Genomic DNA, 16,362 nt, shown 5'->3' on the forward strand with positions numbered 1-16,362 from the left:
ATAATTAATTCCTTAAAACATTTTCATGCAGTCAAATGACCTAGTGGCCTCATGCGTGGAATGTTATTTATATTTTACATAATTTCATAATCAATCAACATGATTAAAAAAATATATATATTATAATAATCTGGTGTTTCTATGTCAAACGGTTTAGTTATATTTCAGTCTCCTGTGATGTATGTAAAGAGTAATATTCAAATCAAATCAAATTTTATTTGTCACATACACATGGTTAGCAGATGGTAATGCGAGTGTAGCGAAATGGGATGCTAACTCATAATGTAATACATCATTGTGTGTCTCTGTATTTCTAGTTTTCGTTACGTGTGGATACGTGTGTTGAGAGAGAGAGACAGAGACAGACAGACAGAGATTAGTGCTAAAATGGGAATCTCCTCCTCCTTCTTATTGATGGCTACCAGAGGACAGGACCACCAGGACTTCCAAGGAGGGCAGGGCTTCAGACTACCTTCGTCCCAGGTAAGAATATGCTGAGGGGGCTAGCTGCCCCACACACCACCCCCATTCCTCTACCCTCTTGTGGAGCTCTATTTATTAAACCACTGGCGTGGGAGAGAGAGAAGAAAAGAGGGAGAGAGAGAATGAAAGAAAGAGAGACAGAGAATGAAAGAGGGAGTGTGAGAGAGAGAATGAAAGAGGGAGTGAGAGAGAGAAAGAGAGAAAGAAAGAGGGAGTGAGAGAGAGAAAGAGGGAGTGAGAGAGAGGATGAACGAGGGAGTGAGAGAGAATGAAAGGGGGAGTGAGAGAGAGAGAGAGAATGAAAAAGGGAGTGAGAGAGAGAATGAAAGAGGGAATGGGAGAGAGGGAATGAAAGAGGGAGAGAGAGAGAATGAAAGAGGGAATGGGAGAGAGAGAGAATGAAAGAGGGAATGGGAGAGAGAGAATGAAAGAGGGAGAGGGGGAGAAAGAGGGAGAGAGAGAATGAAAGAGGGAGGAAGAGATAGAATGAAAGAGGGAGTGAGAAAGAGAATGAAAGAGGGAATGGAAGAGAGAGAGAATGAAAGAGGGAGTGAGAGAGAGAATAAAAGAGGGAGAGCTGGAGAGAGAGAATGAGAGGGAATGGGAGAGAGAGAAAATTAGAGGGAGAGAGAGAGAGAATGAAAGAGGGAATGGGAGAGAGAGAGAATGAAAGAGGGAGTGAGAGAGAGAGAGAGAGAATGAACGGGGGAGTGAGAGAGAGAGAATGAAAGGGGGAGTGAGAGAGAGAATGAAAGAGGGAATGAGAGAGAGGGAATGAAAGAGGGAGAGAGAGAGAATGAAAGAGGGAATGGGAGAGAGAGAGAATGAAATAGGGAATGGGAGAGAGAGAATGAAAGAGGGAATGGGAGAGAGAGAGAATGAAAAAGGGAATGGGAGAGAGAGAATGAAAGAGGGAGAGAGAGAGAAAGAGGGTGAGAGAGAATGAAAGAGAGAGTGAGAGAGAGAATAAAAGAGGGAGAGAGAGAGAGAGAATGAAATAGGGAATGGGAGAGAGAGAGAATTAGAGGGAGAGAGAGAGAATGAAAGAGGGAATGGGAGAGAGAGGGAATGAAAGAGGGAGTGAGAGAGAGAGAGAGAAAGAGGGAATGGGAGAGATAGAGAAATGAAGAGGGTGTGTGAGAGAGAGAGAGAGATTATCTACACATGCTTTGGCAATGTTAACATATGTTTCCCATGCCAATAAAGTCGTTAAATTGAATTGAGATGCAGACACTTGGAAGAGATAGTTGTTTTACAATACAATTGGGCTTTGAATTGAACAATGCACTGTTGTTAATTTCTATTTGCAGAAAAGCCTGTGATGGGGGCTTGTCTTGTGCTGTGCTGCAAGGCGTCTTCAATCGATGATGTTGACACAGTGCCTCTCTCTGTCCAGTTTGCCATTTGGACCGACTGAGGAACTTGATGATGCGGTCACAACGCGATCGCTTGTTTGCGATTCCCATCATTGCCCCTCTGTGTTACAGATTCTCTTCGGTGACGGGTATTCTTGGGTGGATAATACGGATCACGTTGTTATTGCTTAAGAATACGCGTAGTCGAGGAGAGTCCTCCTCTTCTTCTGCCGAGTACGATGATCAGATAGACGCAGGCCAGACCTGTTTCCTTTTGAAACTGAGGCTTGTGGCTGGTACACGGAAACGCCAACCATTGGAGAATGACTGACAACCAATTGCTGTAAACATCATCACGTCCAGGTTATGAAAGTGTATTTGCATATATCCATGATGCATTATGCATTTGTATTGGGTGGTATTGATGCAACAGTGAGCGTGTACTTCCTGGGGCTTCTGATACAACAGATAGTGTTGAGAAAGAACCAGTGCTCTGGTTCTTTCTCATGCAAATCTCTCTCTAATCTATTTATTATCAGTCCTCCAGACCAATCACTCCTTCTTCTTCTTTTTTTTTTTTGTCCATCGCGCTAGCGACAGCTCAATTTATGCAGTGGTTCTCGAGATAAACAATTACCACAGGCTCTCAGATTGACTATAACCGGGTTTTCCGTGTTATCATAGAAATACTATGAATATGTATGAGTCAGTCCCACAGGTCTGATGCGTGGTGCATTCTGAACCCATGTGACATCTATTGAAACATCATGCCAGGATCAATGTGATTTCCAGAGCCTTAAACTCAGACAAGTCAACTCTCATAATCTGACACTCAATCTGATCTACACTAAAAAAAAAAAATTAGGGGGGCATATGCCTATTTTTTTTTTTAAGCATGAAAAATATAGTTTTTTTTTAATGTTTTGTAAAATTGGCATATCATGGTATTTAAATGTAAAATTATGTTTCATATTTTTCACAGGTATTATAACATTTTAGCAAATGTACCAAAACAATGTCAAAATCATCAGTCTGTCAAATATGCTCACGATTAATATTATACCAATACATTTAATCAATTATATTAGCTAATACTATTTCATTACATATTTACTGCTTGGTTCACATAATAATTATCACTCTATTTGTAATGATAGAAAATCCAATGAATCTGTGATTGAATGTGTAGTAAGTAAGAACATTACAAGGAACACAACAAGCTTGGTTTGCCCCATATTTAACCTCTAGGAACATTACAAGGAACACAACAAGCTTGGTTTGCCCCATATTTAACCTCTAGGAACATTACAAGGAACACAACAAGCTTGGTTTGTCCCATATTTAACCTCTAGGAACATTACAAGGAACACAACAAGCTTGGTTTGCCCCATATTTAACCTCTAGGAACATTACAAGGAACACAACAAGCTTGGTTTGCCCCATATTTAACCTCTAGGAACATTACAAGGAACACTAGAAGCTTGGTTTGTCCCATTTTTCAAAACTAGTGAAACTACATAACTGATAAAGATCATATCAAAGTTGCCTTTGTATTTCTACTTTCTCTTCTGTAGTGGATCCAGGTTATATCAGGAAATACGTCTACAGGGAGAAAGATAGCTGGTAATTTCAGGAAAGACATCTACAGGGAGAAAGATAGCTGGTAATTTCAGGAAAGACATCTACAGGGAGAAAGATAGCTGGTAATTTCAGGAAAGACATCTACAGGGAGAAAGATAGCTGGTAATTTCAGGAAAGACATCTACAGGGAGAAAGATAGCTGGTAATTTCAGGAAAGACATCTACAGGGAGAAAGATAGCAGGTTATTTCAGGAAAGACATCTACAGGGAGAAAGATAGCTGGTAATTTTAGGAAAGACATCTACAGGGAGAGAGATAGCTGGTAATTTCAGGAAAGACATCTACAGGGAGAAAGATAGCAAGTTATATCAGGAAAGACATCTACAGGGAGAACGATAGCTGGTAATTTCAGGAAAGACATCTACAGGGAGAAAGATAGCAGGTTATTTCAGGAAAGACATCTACAGGGAGAAAGATAGCAGGTTATTTCAGGAAAGACATCTACAGGGAGAAAGATAGCTGGTTATTTCAGGAAAGACATCTACAGGGAGAAAGATAGCTGGTTATTTCAGGAAAGACATCTACAGGGAGAAAGATAGCTGGTTATTTCAGGAAAGACATCTACAGGGAGAAAGATAGCTGGTTATTTCAGGAAAGACATCTACAGGGAGAAAGATCGCAGGTTATTTCAGGAAAGACATCTACAGGGAGAAAGATAGCTGGTTATTTCAGGAAAGACATCTAAAGGGAGAAAGATTTCCTAGCTTGTTTGTGAGAACCAGATATAGCCTTCAGTCCTAGCTTTGATTCACCTGCCTGTTTTTCTACCTGTGTTTTACCATTGCCTGCCTGTGACCACGATTCCTGCCTTCTGCCAAGGGGAAATAAACGACCTGCTGCACTCTGCATGTGAATCTACACCTATTTCTCCCTGTGTTTTCATTACGGGAGAAAGAGACCAGGTTATTTCAGAAAATACATCTACAAGAGAAAGAGACCAGGTTATTTCAGTTATTTTTACAGAAAATACATCTACAGGAGAAAGAGACCAGGTTATTTCAGTTATTTTTACAGAAAATACATCTACAGGGAGAAAGAGACCAGGTTATTTCAGAAAATACATCTACAAGAGAAAGAGACCAGGTTATTTCAGTTATTTTTACAGAAAATACATCTACAGGGAGAAAGAGACCAGGTTATTTCAGAAAATACATCTACAAGAGAAAGAGACCAGGTTATTTCAGTTATTTTTTACAGAAAATACATCTACAGGAGAAAGAGAATAGTTATTTTTTACAGAAAATACATCTACAGGAGAAAGAGAACAGTTATTTTTTACAGAAAATACATCTACAGGAGAAAGAGATCAGTTATTTTTACAGAAAATGCATCTACAGGAGAAAGAGATCAGTTATTTTTACAGAAAATGCATCTACAGGAGAAAGGGAACAGTTATTTTTACAGAAAATACATCTACAGGGAGAAAGAGAACAGTTATTTTTACAGAAAATACATCTACAGGGAGAAAGAGAACAGTTATTTTTACAGAAAATACATCTACAGGAGAAAGAGAACAGTTATTTTTACAGAAAATACATCTACAGGAGAAAGAGAACAGTTATTTTTACAGAAAATACATCTACAGGAGAAAGAGAACAGTTATTTTTACAGAAAATACATCTACAGGAGAAAGAGAACAGTTATTTTTACAGAAAATACATCTACAGGGAGAAAGAGAACAGTTATTTTTACAGAAAATACATCTACAGGAGAAAGAGACCAGGTTATTTCAGTTATTTTTACAGAAAATACATCTACAGGAGAAAGGAGGGTGGACATATTTGTGATATTTTGTGCTTCATTGAATACTATGTATTTAATGTTTTGAAACCGACCAGGCACTTGCTGCTGACGCAATCATTAAGTAACCATGACCGCGTGGCGTGGTCCGAATCAATTCAGTTGCTTATCCATTGTTTACCTCTGCCTTATACTTTTGGCATTTTCTCTTGTCAGATTTACACTATATAACTAGTAGACAATGTCAATGACCATGCTGTAGATAGACAGTAATAATACCGTAGTCAATAGTAGCATGTATAGATTCAGTGATTTTAGCATTACCTTTACTGAACACATTCTAATTTCCAAGTATAGTGTTAGAAATGTATCTATTTACTGTTCTGATGTTCTATCAACGTTCTGCTTTCCTACAAAGTACACTGTAGTATCACGCACATGAAAATATTAAGTTGATAACATCTTCAAAATAAATACTAAATGAATTATTATAACAAATTAGTAACATCCTTTTAAATTCACTAAATATGTTACAGTAAAATACTTTACATTGGAAATCCAAACTCAACTGTCTGATGGTTCCGGTGACGAGACGTCGTGTCTGTTTAGCAAAAAAAATAAAAAATGTGTTGCCTATTTTGCATGTTATTTCAGCATTAATACGTGTCATATGTCAGTTTGCAAATAATATTTTTAAAAATTATAATAATTCATTGAGTTAATAAAGCTGAATACAAACATGGTCTATTTTTTGATTTCTTTAGTAAAGCAGCTTCAATGTGCAGGTGTTTCAGCAGGTGTTTCAGCAGGTGTTTCAGCAGGTGTTTCAGCAGGTGTTTCAGCCCAGCTCAGTGCTTTCTGTGGTGGTGGGACGGCCAGCGGAAAATACTGAGTGTAAGGGTCGGTAATGTTCTCTAGTTGCGCCGTGATTGGCTCAGTGTTCTGTCACTCATGGGGACACTACGTCACCGCAAAATCTACGGGGAGACTGATGACAATGTTGACAATATTTGATGACATGATTTGCCAAAGAAGGAGAGCCACCTTCCTGTTCAAGTGAGTACAGCACCACAAAGTGAGTCCAAAAATGTATTGTATGCTGCTGTATAAATTATGTAATATGTCAGGGAGATATGTATACTGTAGCTAAGAAAGTAATACTAAGTGTATGTTGTGTAGTTAGCTGTTAGTAGCCCATGTGCCTCACCCTAATAATTTGGTCTCTTTCCCCCTCATAATTTAGTCTACTGTTCTGACTTGGTGGTGCACAGCCTTTTTTAGAGAAATGAAATCAACAAACATTGTAAGAGCTTTCATTGTCTGTTTATGGGCCCTTTTATTTATCCTATGGTTCTGACTTGGTGTACAGGGAGAACATTGTAAGAATGGCCCATATTCTGAATTCTGTCACTACAAAGTGCTGAACAAATAGTTATATTGACTACGTCCATCCTAAATCGCTCATCAATGTCTTAATCAAAATTGATTCTTATCCGCTTGTAGTCCCTTTATGCCATAGTTTGTACATATCAAATGTCAGTAGAAACCACATTTGTTTAACCCTTGTGTGGTGTTCATGTTTTTGTTATTCACCCAATGTTCGCGGGTCTAATGGACCAACAACATTATTGGGTTTTTAAGACAATACAGCATAACAATTTACTTTAAAAATATAAAGTAGATGACTTAAATCAATTACAAGCAACATAGACAGTATACATGGTTAATATTTGCCATTTACCTGCTAGATCACATTTATCAACAAAAGTGCTATTTGTTTTTTTTATAATCAAGACACGGGTGGAATAAATCATGTTTATCTTGAACAAATATAAATGAAACAAGGTGTTCATCACTATTGATATTTATTGCTTTGAATTGAACAAATTGGAAGGACACATTTTACAGACAGTATTTTATGGAAATGACAAATGAGCCCCATTGAACAGAAACTAAGTCCGGTCTAAACACGACATGAGGGACAGAGTTTAACTGTGCATTGCAATTGTTTTTCTTGCAATTGATGCATGTGTACAGTGTCTTCCTTTCCTTCTTGGGTCCACACACATCCCATCACCTCTTCTTGTTGCTTTCGGGCTGCAATCTAGAATGACTCTTCTTGTTGCTTTCGGGCTGCAATCTAGAATGAAGAAAACACTTAATTCAGGAACGTTACTAACATCTCACTCACTCACATACATAGTTACAGCAGGCCAAGGTAGGAGAGTCAGACACACACACCTGCAACAATATCACTCACACTTACTTCCTGTATTGGAGTTGTTGGTTCTGTGGGTCAGGTGGATGGGGCACGATGGCTGCAGAAGCCGGGGTCTTTGGGATATGTTGCCTCCACTGGATTTGAGGTCTTACCAAATCCGGCTTTAAACTTCTTCACAACAGTATCTCGGACCTGCCTGGTGTGTTCCTTGTTCTTCATGATGCTCTCTGCGCTTTTAACGGACCTCTGAGACTATCACAGTGCAGGTGCATTTATACGGAGACTTGATTACACACAGGTGGATTGTATTTATCATCATTAGTCATTTAGGTCAACATTGGATCATTCAGAGATCCTCACTGAACTTCTGGAGAGAGTTTGCTGCACTGAAAGTAAAGGGGCTGAATAATTTTGCACGCCCAATTTTTCAGTTTTTGATTTGTTAAAAAAGTTTGAAATATCCAATAAATGTCGTTCCACTTCATGATTGTGTCCCACTTGTTGTTGATTCTTCACAAAAAAATACAGTTTTATATCTTTATGTTTGAAGCCTGAAATGTGGCAAAAGGTTGCAAAGTTCAAGGGGGCCGAATACTTTCGCAAGGCACTGTATTGTTATTTTTCACTGCTGCTTTTTAATTACTTGTTACTTTTATCTCTTGTTCTTATCCGTATTTTTTGAAACTGCACTGTTGGATAGGGGCTCCTAAATTAAGCATTTCACTGTAAGGTCTACAGCTGTTGTATTCAGTATTTCACTGTGAGGTCCACACCTGTTGTATTCAGCGCACGTGGATAAAATTGGATTTGATTTGTCTTAGATCAGTATGAGATCTAGTTAACGCTATGTCTTTATACCTCATTTCCAGTCCACACTATGTCCACAGAGTTAGGGGTTTGATGAAGGAATGAGTAAGGGTTCCCGCTAGTTAAATAAAGCCCTCCCATAGAGCGATTTAGCCTCTTAAAGCAAGCAGAGGATAAGACAGAGGATATCTATTAATTCCATTAGATTGTCTCCAATTGTTGTGGCTCTAAATGCAGTGATAATATTAAATAGAAGACTTACTGAAAAGAATGATGATGTTTGCAGAATCATATCCTGAAAAAGATCTTTAGACATTTTTCTTTCTGTAGATAATTATCCTTTTCTTTCATGTTTTCTCCTTCTAGTGCATTCTGGTAACGATTCCCCCTCATCTCTCCTCCCTTCCCTTCCTCCAGGATCACACCGTGGTTTCCTCAAACCAGATGGACAGTACAGATCTATAGGACATGTTCTGTATTTTCTGTCTGGGCCTCCCACAGAGACAGAGACTGCAGAGACTGATATTCAGATATTTTGACTCAAAGAAAGAACTGAGAGATGAGTTTATAGATCAAATACCATCTGATTAATAACCCAAGGATTTATTGATCAAATACCATCTGATTAATAACCCAAGGACTTATTGAACAAATACCATCTGATTAATAACCCAAGGACTTATTGAACAAATACCATCTGATTAATAACCCAAGGACTTATTGAACAAATACCATCTGATTAATAACCCAAGGACTTATTGAACAAATACCATCTGATTAATAACCCAAGGACTTATTGAACAAATACCATCTGATTAATAACCCAAGGACTTATTGAACAAATACCATCTGATTAATAACCCAAGGATTTATTGATCAAATACCATCTGATTAATAACCCAAGGACTTATTGATCAAATACCATCTGATTAATAACCCAAGGACTTTTCACACACACACACACACACACACACACACACACACACACTTCTTCTTCTCTCTGAACATTTTTAAAAATGTGTATTTTTTTAAACATGCCGGTAATATTTCCCCTTTTATTTAATGTTTTAATTGTTCCAGGTGTCCAGAGGGGCCACAGGACATGTGGTCTTACATACCAGTATCTTTGATAATGAACTATGGAATTGACTGCGGCTCGTTTAAATACGGGCTCTGTGAAATGTCCCCACTTTATTGGCTCCCAGATAGGACCTAAGCAATCTATTTAAAAAAATGTAAAAAAGCTATTTACTCCTCGGTGTATTGTAGACACAGATTGAATGGAGGAATCCGATCCTCAGCAGACACCCTCTCTTCTCGTTGCTGAAATTGCACTCGCTCCACAAACTCTTGACTGATATTTGTTTTGGAGAGCAGCTCAAATAAATACCCTTCCTCGTTGTTCATATTCAATTAAAATACATAATCCAATGAAACATTTTAAAAACAATGGCAATAACCCCTCAAAATTGGACTTTAATAATGCTTTAATCTAGTATAAAATGTAATTAATATACATGTATGGTCAATGCAATAGTCTGTTTCTTACCATTTTAATTATTTTAAAAAAAGGAAGAAATACATATACTGGAGATATATAAAGAATAAAATCCCTAACTAGACAAACCCAGGTCAAACTCAGGATAAACCCAGGACAAACTGTCACGCCATGATCTGTTTCACCTGTTCCTGTGAGTGTATTTATCTCTGTGTTTCCTGTCTCTCTGTACCAGTGTATTTATCCCTGTGTTTCCTGTCTCTCTGTACCAGTGTATTTATCCCTGTGTTTCCTGTCTCTCTGTACCAGTGTATTTATCCCTGTGTTTCCTGTCTCTCTGTACCAGTGTATTTATCCCTGTGTTTCCTGTCTCTCTGTACCAGTGTATTTATCCCTGTGTTTCCTGTCTCTCTGTACCAGTGTATTTATCCCTGTGTTTCCTGTCTCTCTGTACCAGTGTATTTATCCCTGTGTTTCCTGTCTCTCTGTACCAGTGTATTTATCCCTGTGTTTCCTGTCTCTCTGTGCCAGTGTATTTATCCCTGTGTTTCCTGTCTCTCTGTACCAGTGTATTTATCCCTGTGTTTCCTGTCTCTCTGTACCAGTGTATTTATCCCTGTGTTTCCTGTCTCTCTGTACCAGTGTATTTATCCCTGTGTTTCCTGTCTCTCTGTATCAGTGTATTTATCCCTGTGTTTCCTGTCTCTCTGTATCAGTGTATTTATCCCTGTGTTTCCTGTCTCTCTGTACCAGTTCGTCTTGTATGTTAGTCAAGTCAACCAGCGTGTTTTTCATGTACTCTGACCTTGACTCTGCCAGCCCTGACCTTGATTCTGCCAGCCCTGACCTTGACTCTGCCAGCCCTGACCTTGATTCTGCCTGCCCTGACCTTGACTCTGCCTGCCCTGACCTTGATTCTGCCAGCCCTTCGGTACCGTTTGAACTCTGAACTAGTTTGGACCCTTTTGCCTGTCCAGGACCATTCTCTTTCTGGGTCTCGCCTTGTGTCATGATACAAACCCGGGTCAAGCTCAGGACAAACCCAGGGCCGTAGGTCAGATTCTGAGACGTTTGTCTACTCTGTGGAACAGGTGGAGTAGACCAGTGGGTGTTAATTAACGTTTTCAGCAATCATCTCCCATGATGGAACAGCTTCTACCCCCCCAAGCCATGAGACTGTAGAACAATAAATCAAATGGCCACCCGGACTATTTACATTGACCCCCCCCCCTTTTGTTTTTACACTTTGACTCCACACTGTTTGTTATTTAATCATAGTTACTTTACCCCGACTAAATTACCTCGACTAACCAGTACACCCGCAAAATGACTCGGTACTGGTACCGACTGTATATAGCCTCGTAATTATTTTATTGCGTAACATTTATTTAAAAAAAAAAAACTTTAGTTTACTTAGTAAATATTTACTATTTCTTATTTACTATTTCTTGAACTGCATTGTTTGTTAAGGGCTTGTAACTAAGCATTTCACGGTAAGGTCTACAAATGTTGTATTCGGCACATGTGACAAATACAATTTCATTTTGTTTTATTTGATCACAGAGCAGCGCAAACCTGATTCGCTAAGGACACAGTCTAGTGTCTAGAGTCAACATCCACTCCTCTAATATTGTGTAGTGAAGGAAGGAGCAGAGGAGAGGGGGGGGGGGGAGAGGAAGAGGGGTGGTCTAGTCGAATGACAGGGTTTTTCTGTGAATTGAGAGCGGGAGAGAGAAAATGGGAGAGGGGGTAGAAACAAAATTATGAAAATGTTTCCACTCACTAGTGTAAATTGCTCTGGATAAGAGTCATGTCAAATGCCAAACATGTCAATGTGAACGTGGAGGGGTAGAGAGAAATGACAAAACAGAGAGTGGGACGTCAGAGACAGAGAGAGAGAGGGGGAGAGAGAGAGAGAGAGAGAGTGGGAGGGAGAGAGAGAGAAATGTGTGAAAGGGATTGGGAGAGACAAAACAGAGAGTGGGACGTCAGAGACAGAGAGAGAGAGAGAGAGAGAGAGAGGGAGGGAGGGAGAGAGAGAAATGTGTGAAAGGGATTGGGAGAGACAAAACAGAGAGTGGGACGTCAGAGACAGAGAGAGAGAGGGAGAGAGAGATAGAGAGAGAGGGAGGGAGAGAGAGAGACATGTGTGAAAGGGATTGGGAGAGACAAAACAGAGAGTGGGACGTCAGAGACAGAGAGAGAGAGGGAGAGAGAGAGAGAGAGAGAGGGAGGGAGAGAGAGAGAAATGTGTGAAAGGGATTGGGAGAGACAAAACAGAGAGTGGGACGTCAGAGACAGAGAGAGAGAGAGAGAGAGAGAGAGGGAGGGAGGGAGAGAGAGAGAAATGTGTGAAAGGGATTGGGAGAGACAAAACAGAGAGTGGGACGTCAGAGACAGGTGGGGGGAGAGAGAGAGAGAGAGGGAGAGAAGACAGAATCACTTGATGGTGAGTTTGATTCTTAATAAGAACACTTTTTTCTTCCTGAGAGAACCTTTGAGTTTAGAGCAAAGTTCTTAGCCGGGGTTAACAATTGGTTAAGATTGTTCTATCATGGAACAAACCTCAGTTGTCAATTAAACAAGCATTCTGGGGTAGCTACTCTAGGATTCTGTCTCTTGAATGCTCAGTGGAACTGCTTGTCAACACCTGCTTGTCTTTCCTACTTGTACTTAAGTGCCAGTTTCGGTAGCAGATTACTGTAATGTTTCTCATGATGAGTCATCATCTTTCCACTTTCCACTCACAGTACCTGTGCTGTTGAGATGTTTTTCACAATGGTTTCTATTTGAAATAAGGTTGTAAAATTGTTCCACTCTTTGTCACATCCCAGTAAATGCTCAGTAATGTGCTGAGCATAATCATTCCTATTCATTCTGTGAAAATATGAACGTATTTTTTCATTTGTTTTCAGCTGGCATACTTAGGCAATACGGACCGAGGTGTTGTGGTATATGGCCAATATACCACGGCTAAGGGCTGTTCATAGGCACAACGCATTGCAGAGTGCCTGGATACAGTCCTTATCCGTGGTAACGTATATTGGCAATATACTACAAACCCACAAGGTGACTTATTGCTATTATAAACGGTTACCAACGTAAACAGAGCAGTAAAAAAAAAAATAAAAAAAAAAACATGTTTCGTCGTTCCCGTGGTAAACGGTCTGATATATCACGGCGTTCGGGCCAATCAGCATTCAGGGCTCAAACCACCCAGTTTATAATACAGTACAGTACACTGGTCTGTTAGAAGTACATACATTTCCATGAATGCCTCAAATCGGATGGTTGAAAATGAGATGTTGCTTGGTGTCTATCTCACGTTAGATTAATGAACAGAGTCAGTGCAGCTCAAATCAAATCAAATGTAATTTGTAAAATGCCTCGTGAACAACCAGTGTAAGACACAGTGAAATTATTACTTACAGGCTTTTACCAACAATGCAGTGAGAAGCAAAAAATAAATACAAGAAACAACTGAAGCAATGATAACTAATAATAAAAGTAATACTTTATACACAATGAATAACAATACCGAGGCTATATACACGGGGTACCAGTACTGAGTAGTGATAACTAGGCTATATACACAGGGTACCAGTACTGATAACTAGGCTATATACACAGGGTACCAGTACTGATAACTAGGCTTTAAACACAGGGTACCAGTACTGAGTCAATAATAACTAGGCTATATACACAGAGTACCAGTACTGAGTAATGATAACTAGGCTATATACACAGGGTACCAGTACTGAGTCAATAATAACTAGGCTATATACACAGGGTACCAGTACTGAGTAATGATAACTAGGCTATATACACAGGGTACCAGTACTGAGTAATGATAACTAGGCTATATACACAGGGTACCAGTACTGAGTAATGATAACTAGGCTATATACACAGGGTACCAGTACTGAGTAATGATAACTAGGCTATATACACAAGGTACTGTTACAACTTCTACAATGGTGAGTGGAGGAGTCAAGCGCAGAGAGCAGGTAATTCAGTTTGTGGATATTTTATTCCATAGACTGTGGAGCCACGACATGCAAAACACCAGGGCGCATGAAACAACCCGTCCCAAAATACAATGGACTAAACTGTCCGGAAAAAATACTCTTTACACTCATACACCCGATAACAGAAAACAAGCCCGCACAAATACCCAGCAGGCCTAGTGCCCTTAAATAGCCTACAAACAAACACTAACTCAAAACAGGTGTACCCAATTAAACCCAATAAACAGAAACAATCTTCGGCGAGATTCGTGACAGGTACCAGTACTGAGTAATGATAACTAGGCTATACACAATGTACCAGTACTGAGTAATGATAACTAGACTATATACACAGAGTACTAGTACTGAGTCAATGATAACTAGGCTTTATACACAGTGTACTAGTACTGAGTAATGATAACTAGGCTATATACACAGGGTACCAGTACTGATAACTAGGCTATATACACAGGGTACCAGTACTGAGTAATGATTACTAGGCTATATACACAGGGTACCAGTACCGAGTAATGATAACTAGGCTATATACACAGGGTACCAGTACCGAGTAATGATAACTAGGCTATATACACAGGGTACCAGTACCGAGTAATGATAACTAGGCTATATACACAGGGTACCAGTACTGAGTAATGATAACTAGGCTATATACACAGGGTACCAGTACCGAGTCAATGATAACTAGGCTATATACACAGGGTACCAGTACTGAGTAATGATAACTAGGCTATATACACAGGGTACCAGTACTGAGTAATGATAACTAGGCTATATACACAGGGTACCAGTACTGAGTAATGATAACTAGGCTATATACACAGGGTACCAGTACTGAGTAATGATAACTAGGCTATATACACAGGGTACCAGTACTGAGTAGTGATAACTAGGCTATATACACAGGGTACCAGTACTGAGTAATGATAACTAGGCTATATACACAGGGTACCAGTACTGAGTAATGATAACTAGGCTATATACACAGGGTACCAGTACTGAGTAGTGATAACTAGGCTATATACACAGGGTACCAGTACTGAGTAATGATAACTAGGCTATATACACAGGGTACCAGTACTGAGTAATGATAACTAGGCTATATACACAGGGTACCAGTACTGAGTAGTGATAACTAGGCTATATACACAGGGTACCAGTACCGAGTAATGATAACTAGGCTATATACACAAGGTACCAGTACTGAGTAATGATAACTAGGCTATATACACAGGGTACCAGTACTGAGTAATGATAACTAGGCTATATACACAGGGTACCAGTACTGAATAATGATAACTAGGCTATATACACAGGGTACTAGTACTGAGTCAATGATAACTAGGCTATATACACAAGGTACCAGTACTGAGTAATGATAACTAGGCTATATACACAGGGTACCAGTACTGAGTAATGATAACTAGGCTATATACACAGGGTACCAGTACTGAGTAATGATAACTAGGCTATATACACAGGGTACCAGTACTGAATAATGATAACTAGGCTATATACACAGGGTACTAGTACTGACTCAATGATAACTAGGCTATATACACAAGGTACCAGTACTGAGTAATGATAACTAGGCTATATACACAGGGTACCAGTACTGAATAATGATAACTAGGCTATATACACAGGGTACTAGTACTGAGTCAATGATAACTAGGCTATATACACAGGGTACCAGTACTGAATAATGATAACTAGGCTATATACACAGGGTACCAGTACTGAGTACTGATAACTAGGCTATATACACAGGGTACCAGTACTGAGTAATGATAACTAGGCTATATACACAGGGTACCAGTACTGAGTACTGATAACTAGGCTATATACACAGGGTACCAGTACTGAGTAATGATAACTAGGCTATATACACAGGGTACCAGTACTGAGTAATGATAACTAGGCTATATACACAGGGTACCAGTACTGATAACTAGGCTATATACATAGGGTACCAGTACTGATAACTAGGCTATATACACAGGGTACCAGTACTAAGTAATGATAACTAGGCTATATACACAGGGTACCAGTACTGAGTAATTGTAAGGGCGTTCGTCTGTAGGAGGAAGAGAAGCGGACCAAAGCGCAGCGTGGTGGTTATTCATGTTTTAATAAATCACTACACATGAACAAACTAACAAAAACAAGAAATGTGACAACGCAAAACAGTCCTATCCTGTGACAACAAACACAGTGACCGGAACAATCACCCACAAACACACAGTGAAACCCAGGCTACCTAAGTATGATTCTCAATCAGAGACAACTAATGACACCTGCCTCTGATTGAGAACCATACTAGGCCGAAAACATAGAAATACCCCAAAACATAGAAAAACAAACATAGACTGCCCACCCAACTCACGCCCTGACCATACTAAATAAATACAAAACAACAGAAATAGAGGTCAGAACGTGACAGTACCCCCCCCCAAAGGTGCGGACTCCGGCCGCAAAACCTTGACCTATAGGGGAGGGTCTGGGTGGGCGTCTGTCCGCGGTGGCGGCTCTGGCGCGGGACGCGGACCCCACTTCACCATTGTCTTAGTCCGCCTTATTGTCCGCCTCCCT

At 39.7% G+C, this 16,362-nt stretch overlaps 1 protein-coding gene across 1 annotated transcript in view; it reads left to right on the plus strand.

The window, feature by feature from the left end:
- Window positions 1-387: 387 nt before the first annotated feature.
- LOC118938938 overlaps window positions 388-16,362 on the plus strand; it is a 90,557-nt gene continuing 74,582 nt past the window's right edge. Inside the window, exons 1-4 of the mRNA XM_036945601.1 lie at window positions 388-483; window positions 4,208-4,471; window positions 4,524-5,250; window positions 8,665-8,698. Of these exons, the coding sequence (XP_036801496.1) occupies window positions 388-483; window positions 4,208-4,471; window positions 4,524-5,250; window positions 8,665-8,698 (1,121 nt within the window). The remainder of the gene's footprint in view (window positions 484-4,207; window positions 4,472-4,523; window positions 5,251-8,664; window positions 8,699-16,362) is intronic.

This window comes from Oncorhynchus mykiss, chromosome 15 (genome assembly GCF_013265735.2).
Source record: "Oncorhynchus mykiss isolate Arlee chromosome 15, USDA_OmykA_1.1, whole genome shotgun sequence".
Lineage (NCBI taxonomy): Eukaryota > Metazoa > Chordata > Actinopteri > Salmoniformes > Salmonidae > Oncorhynchus > Oncorhynchus mykiss.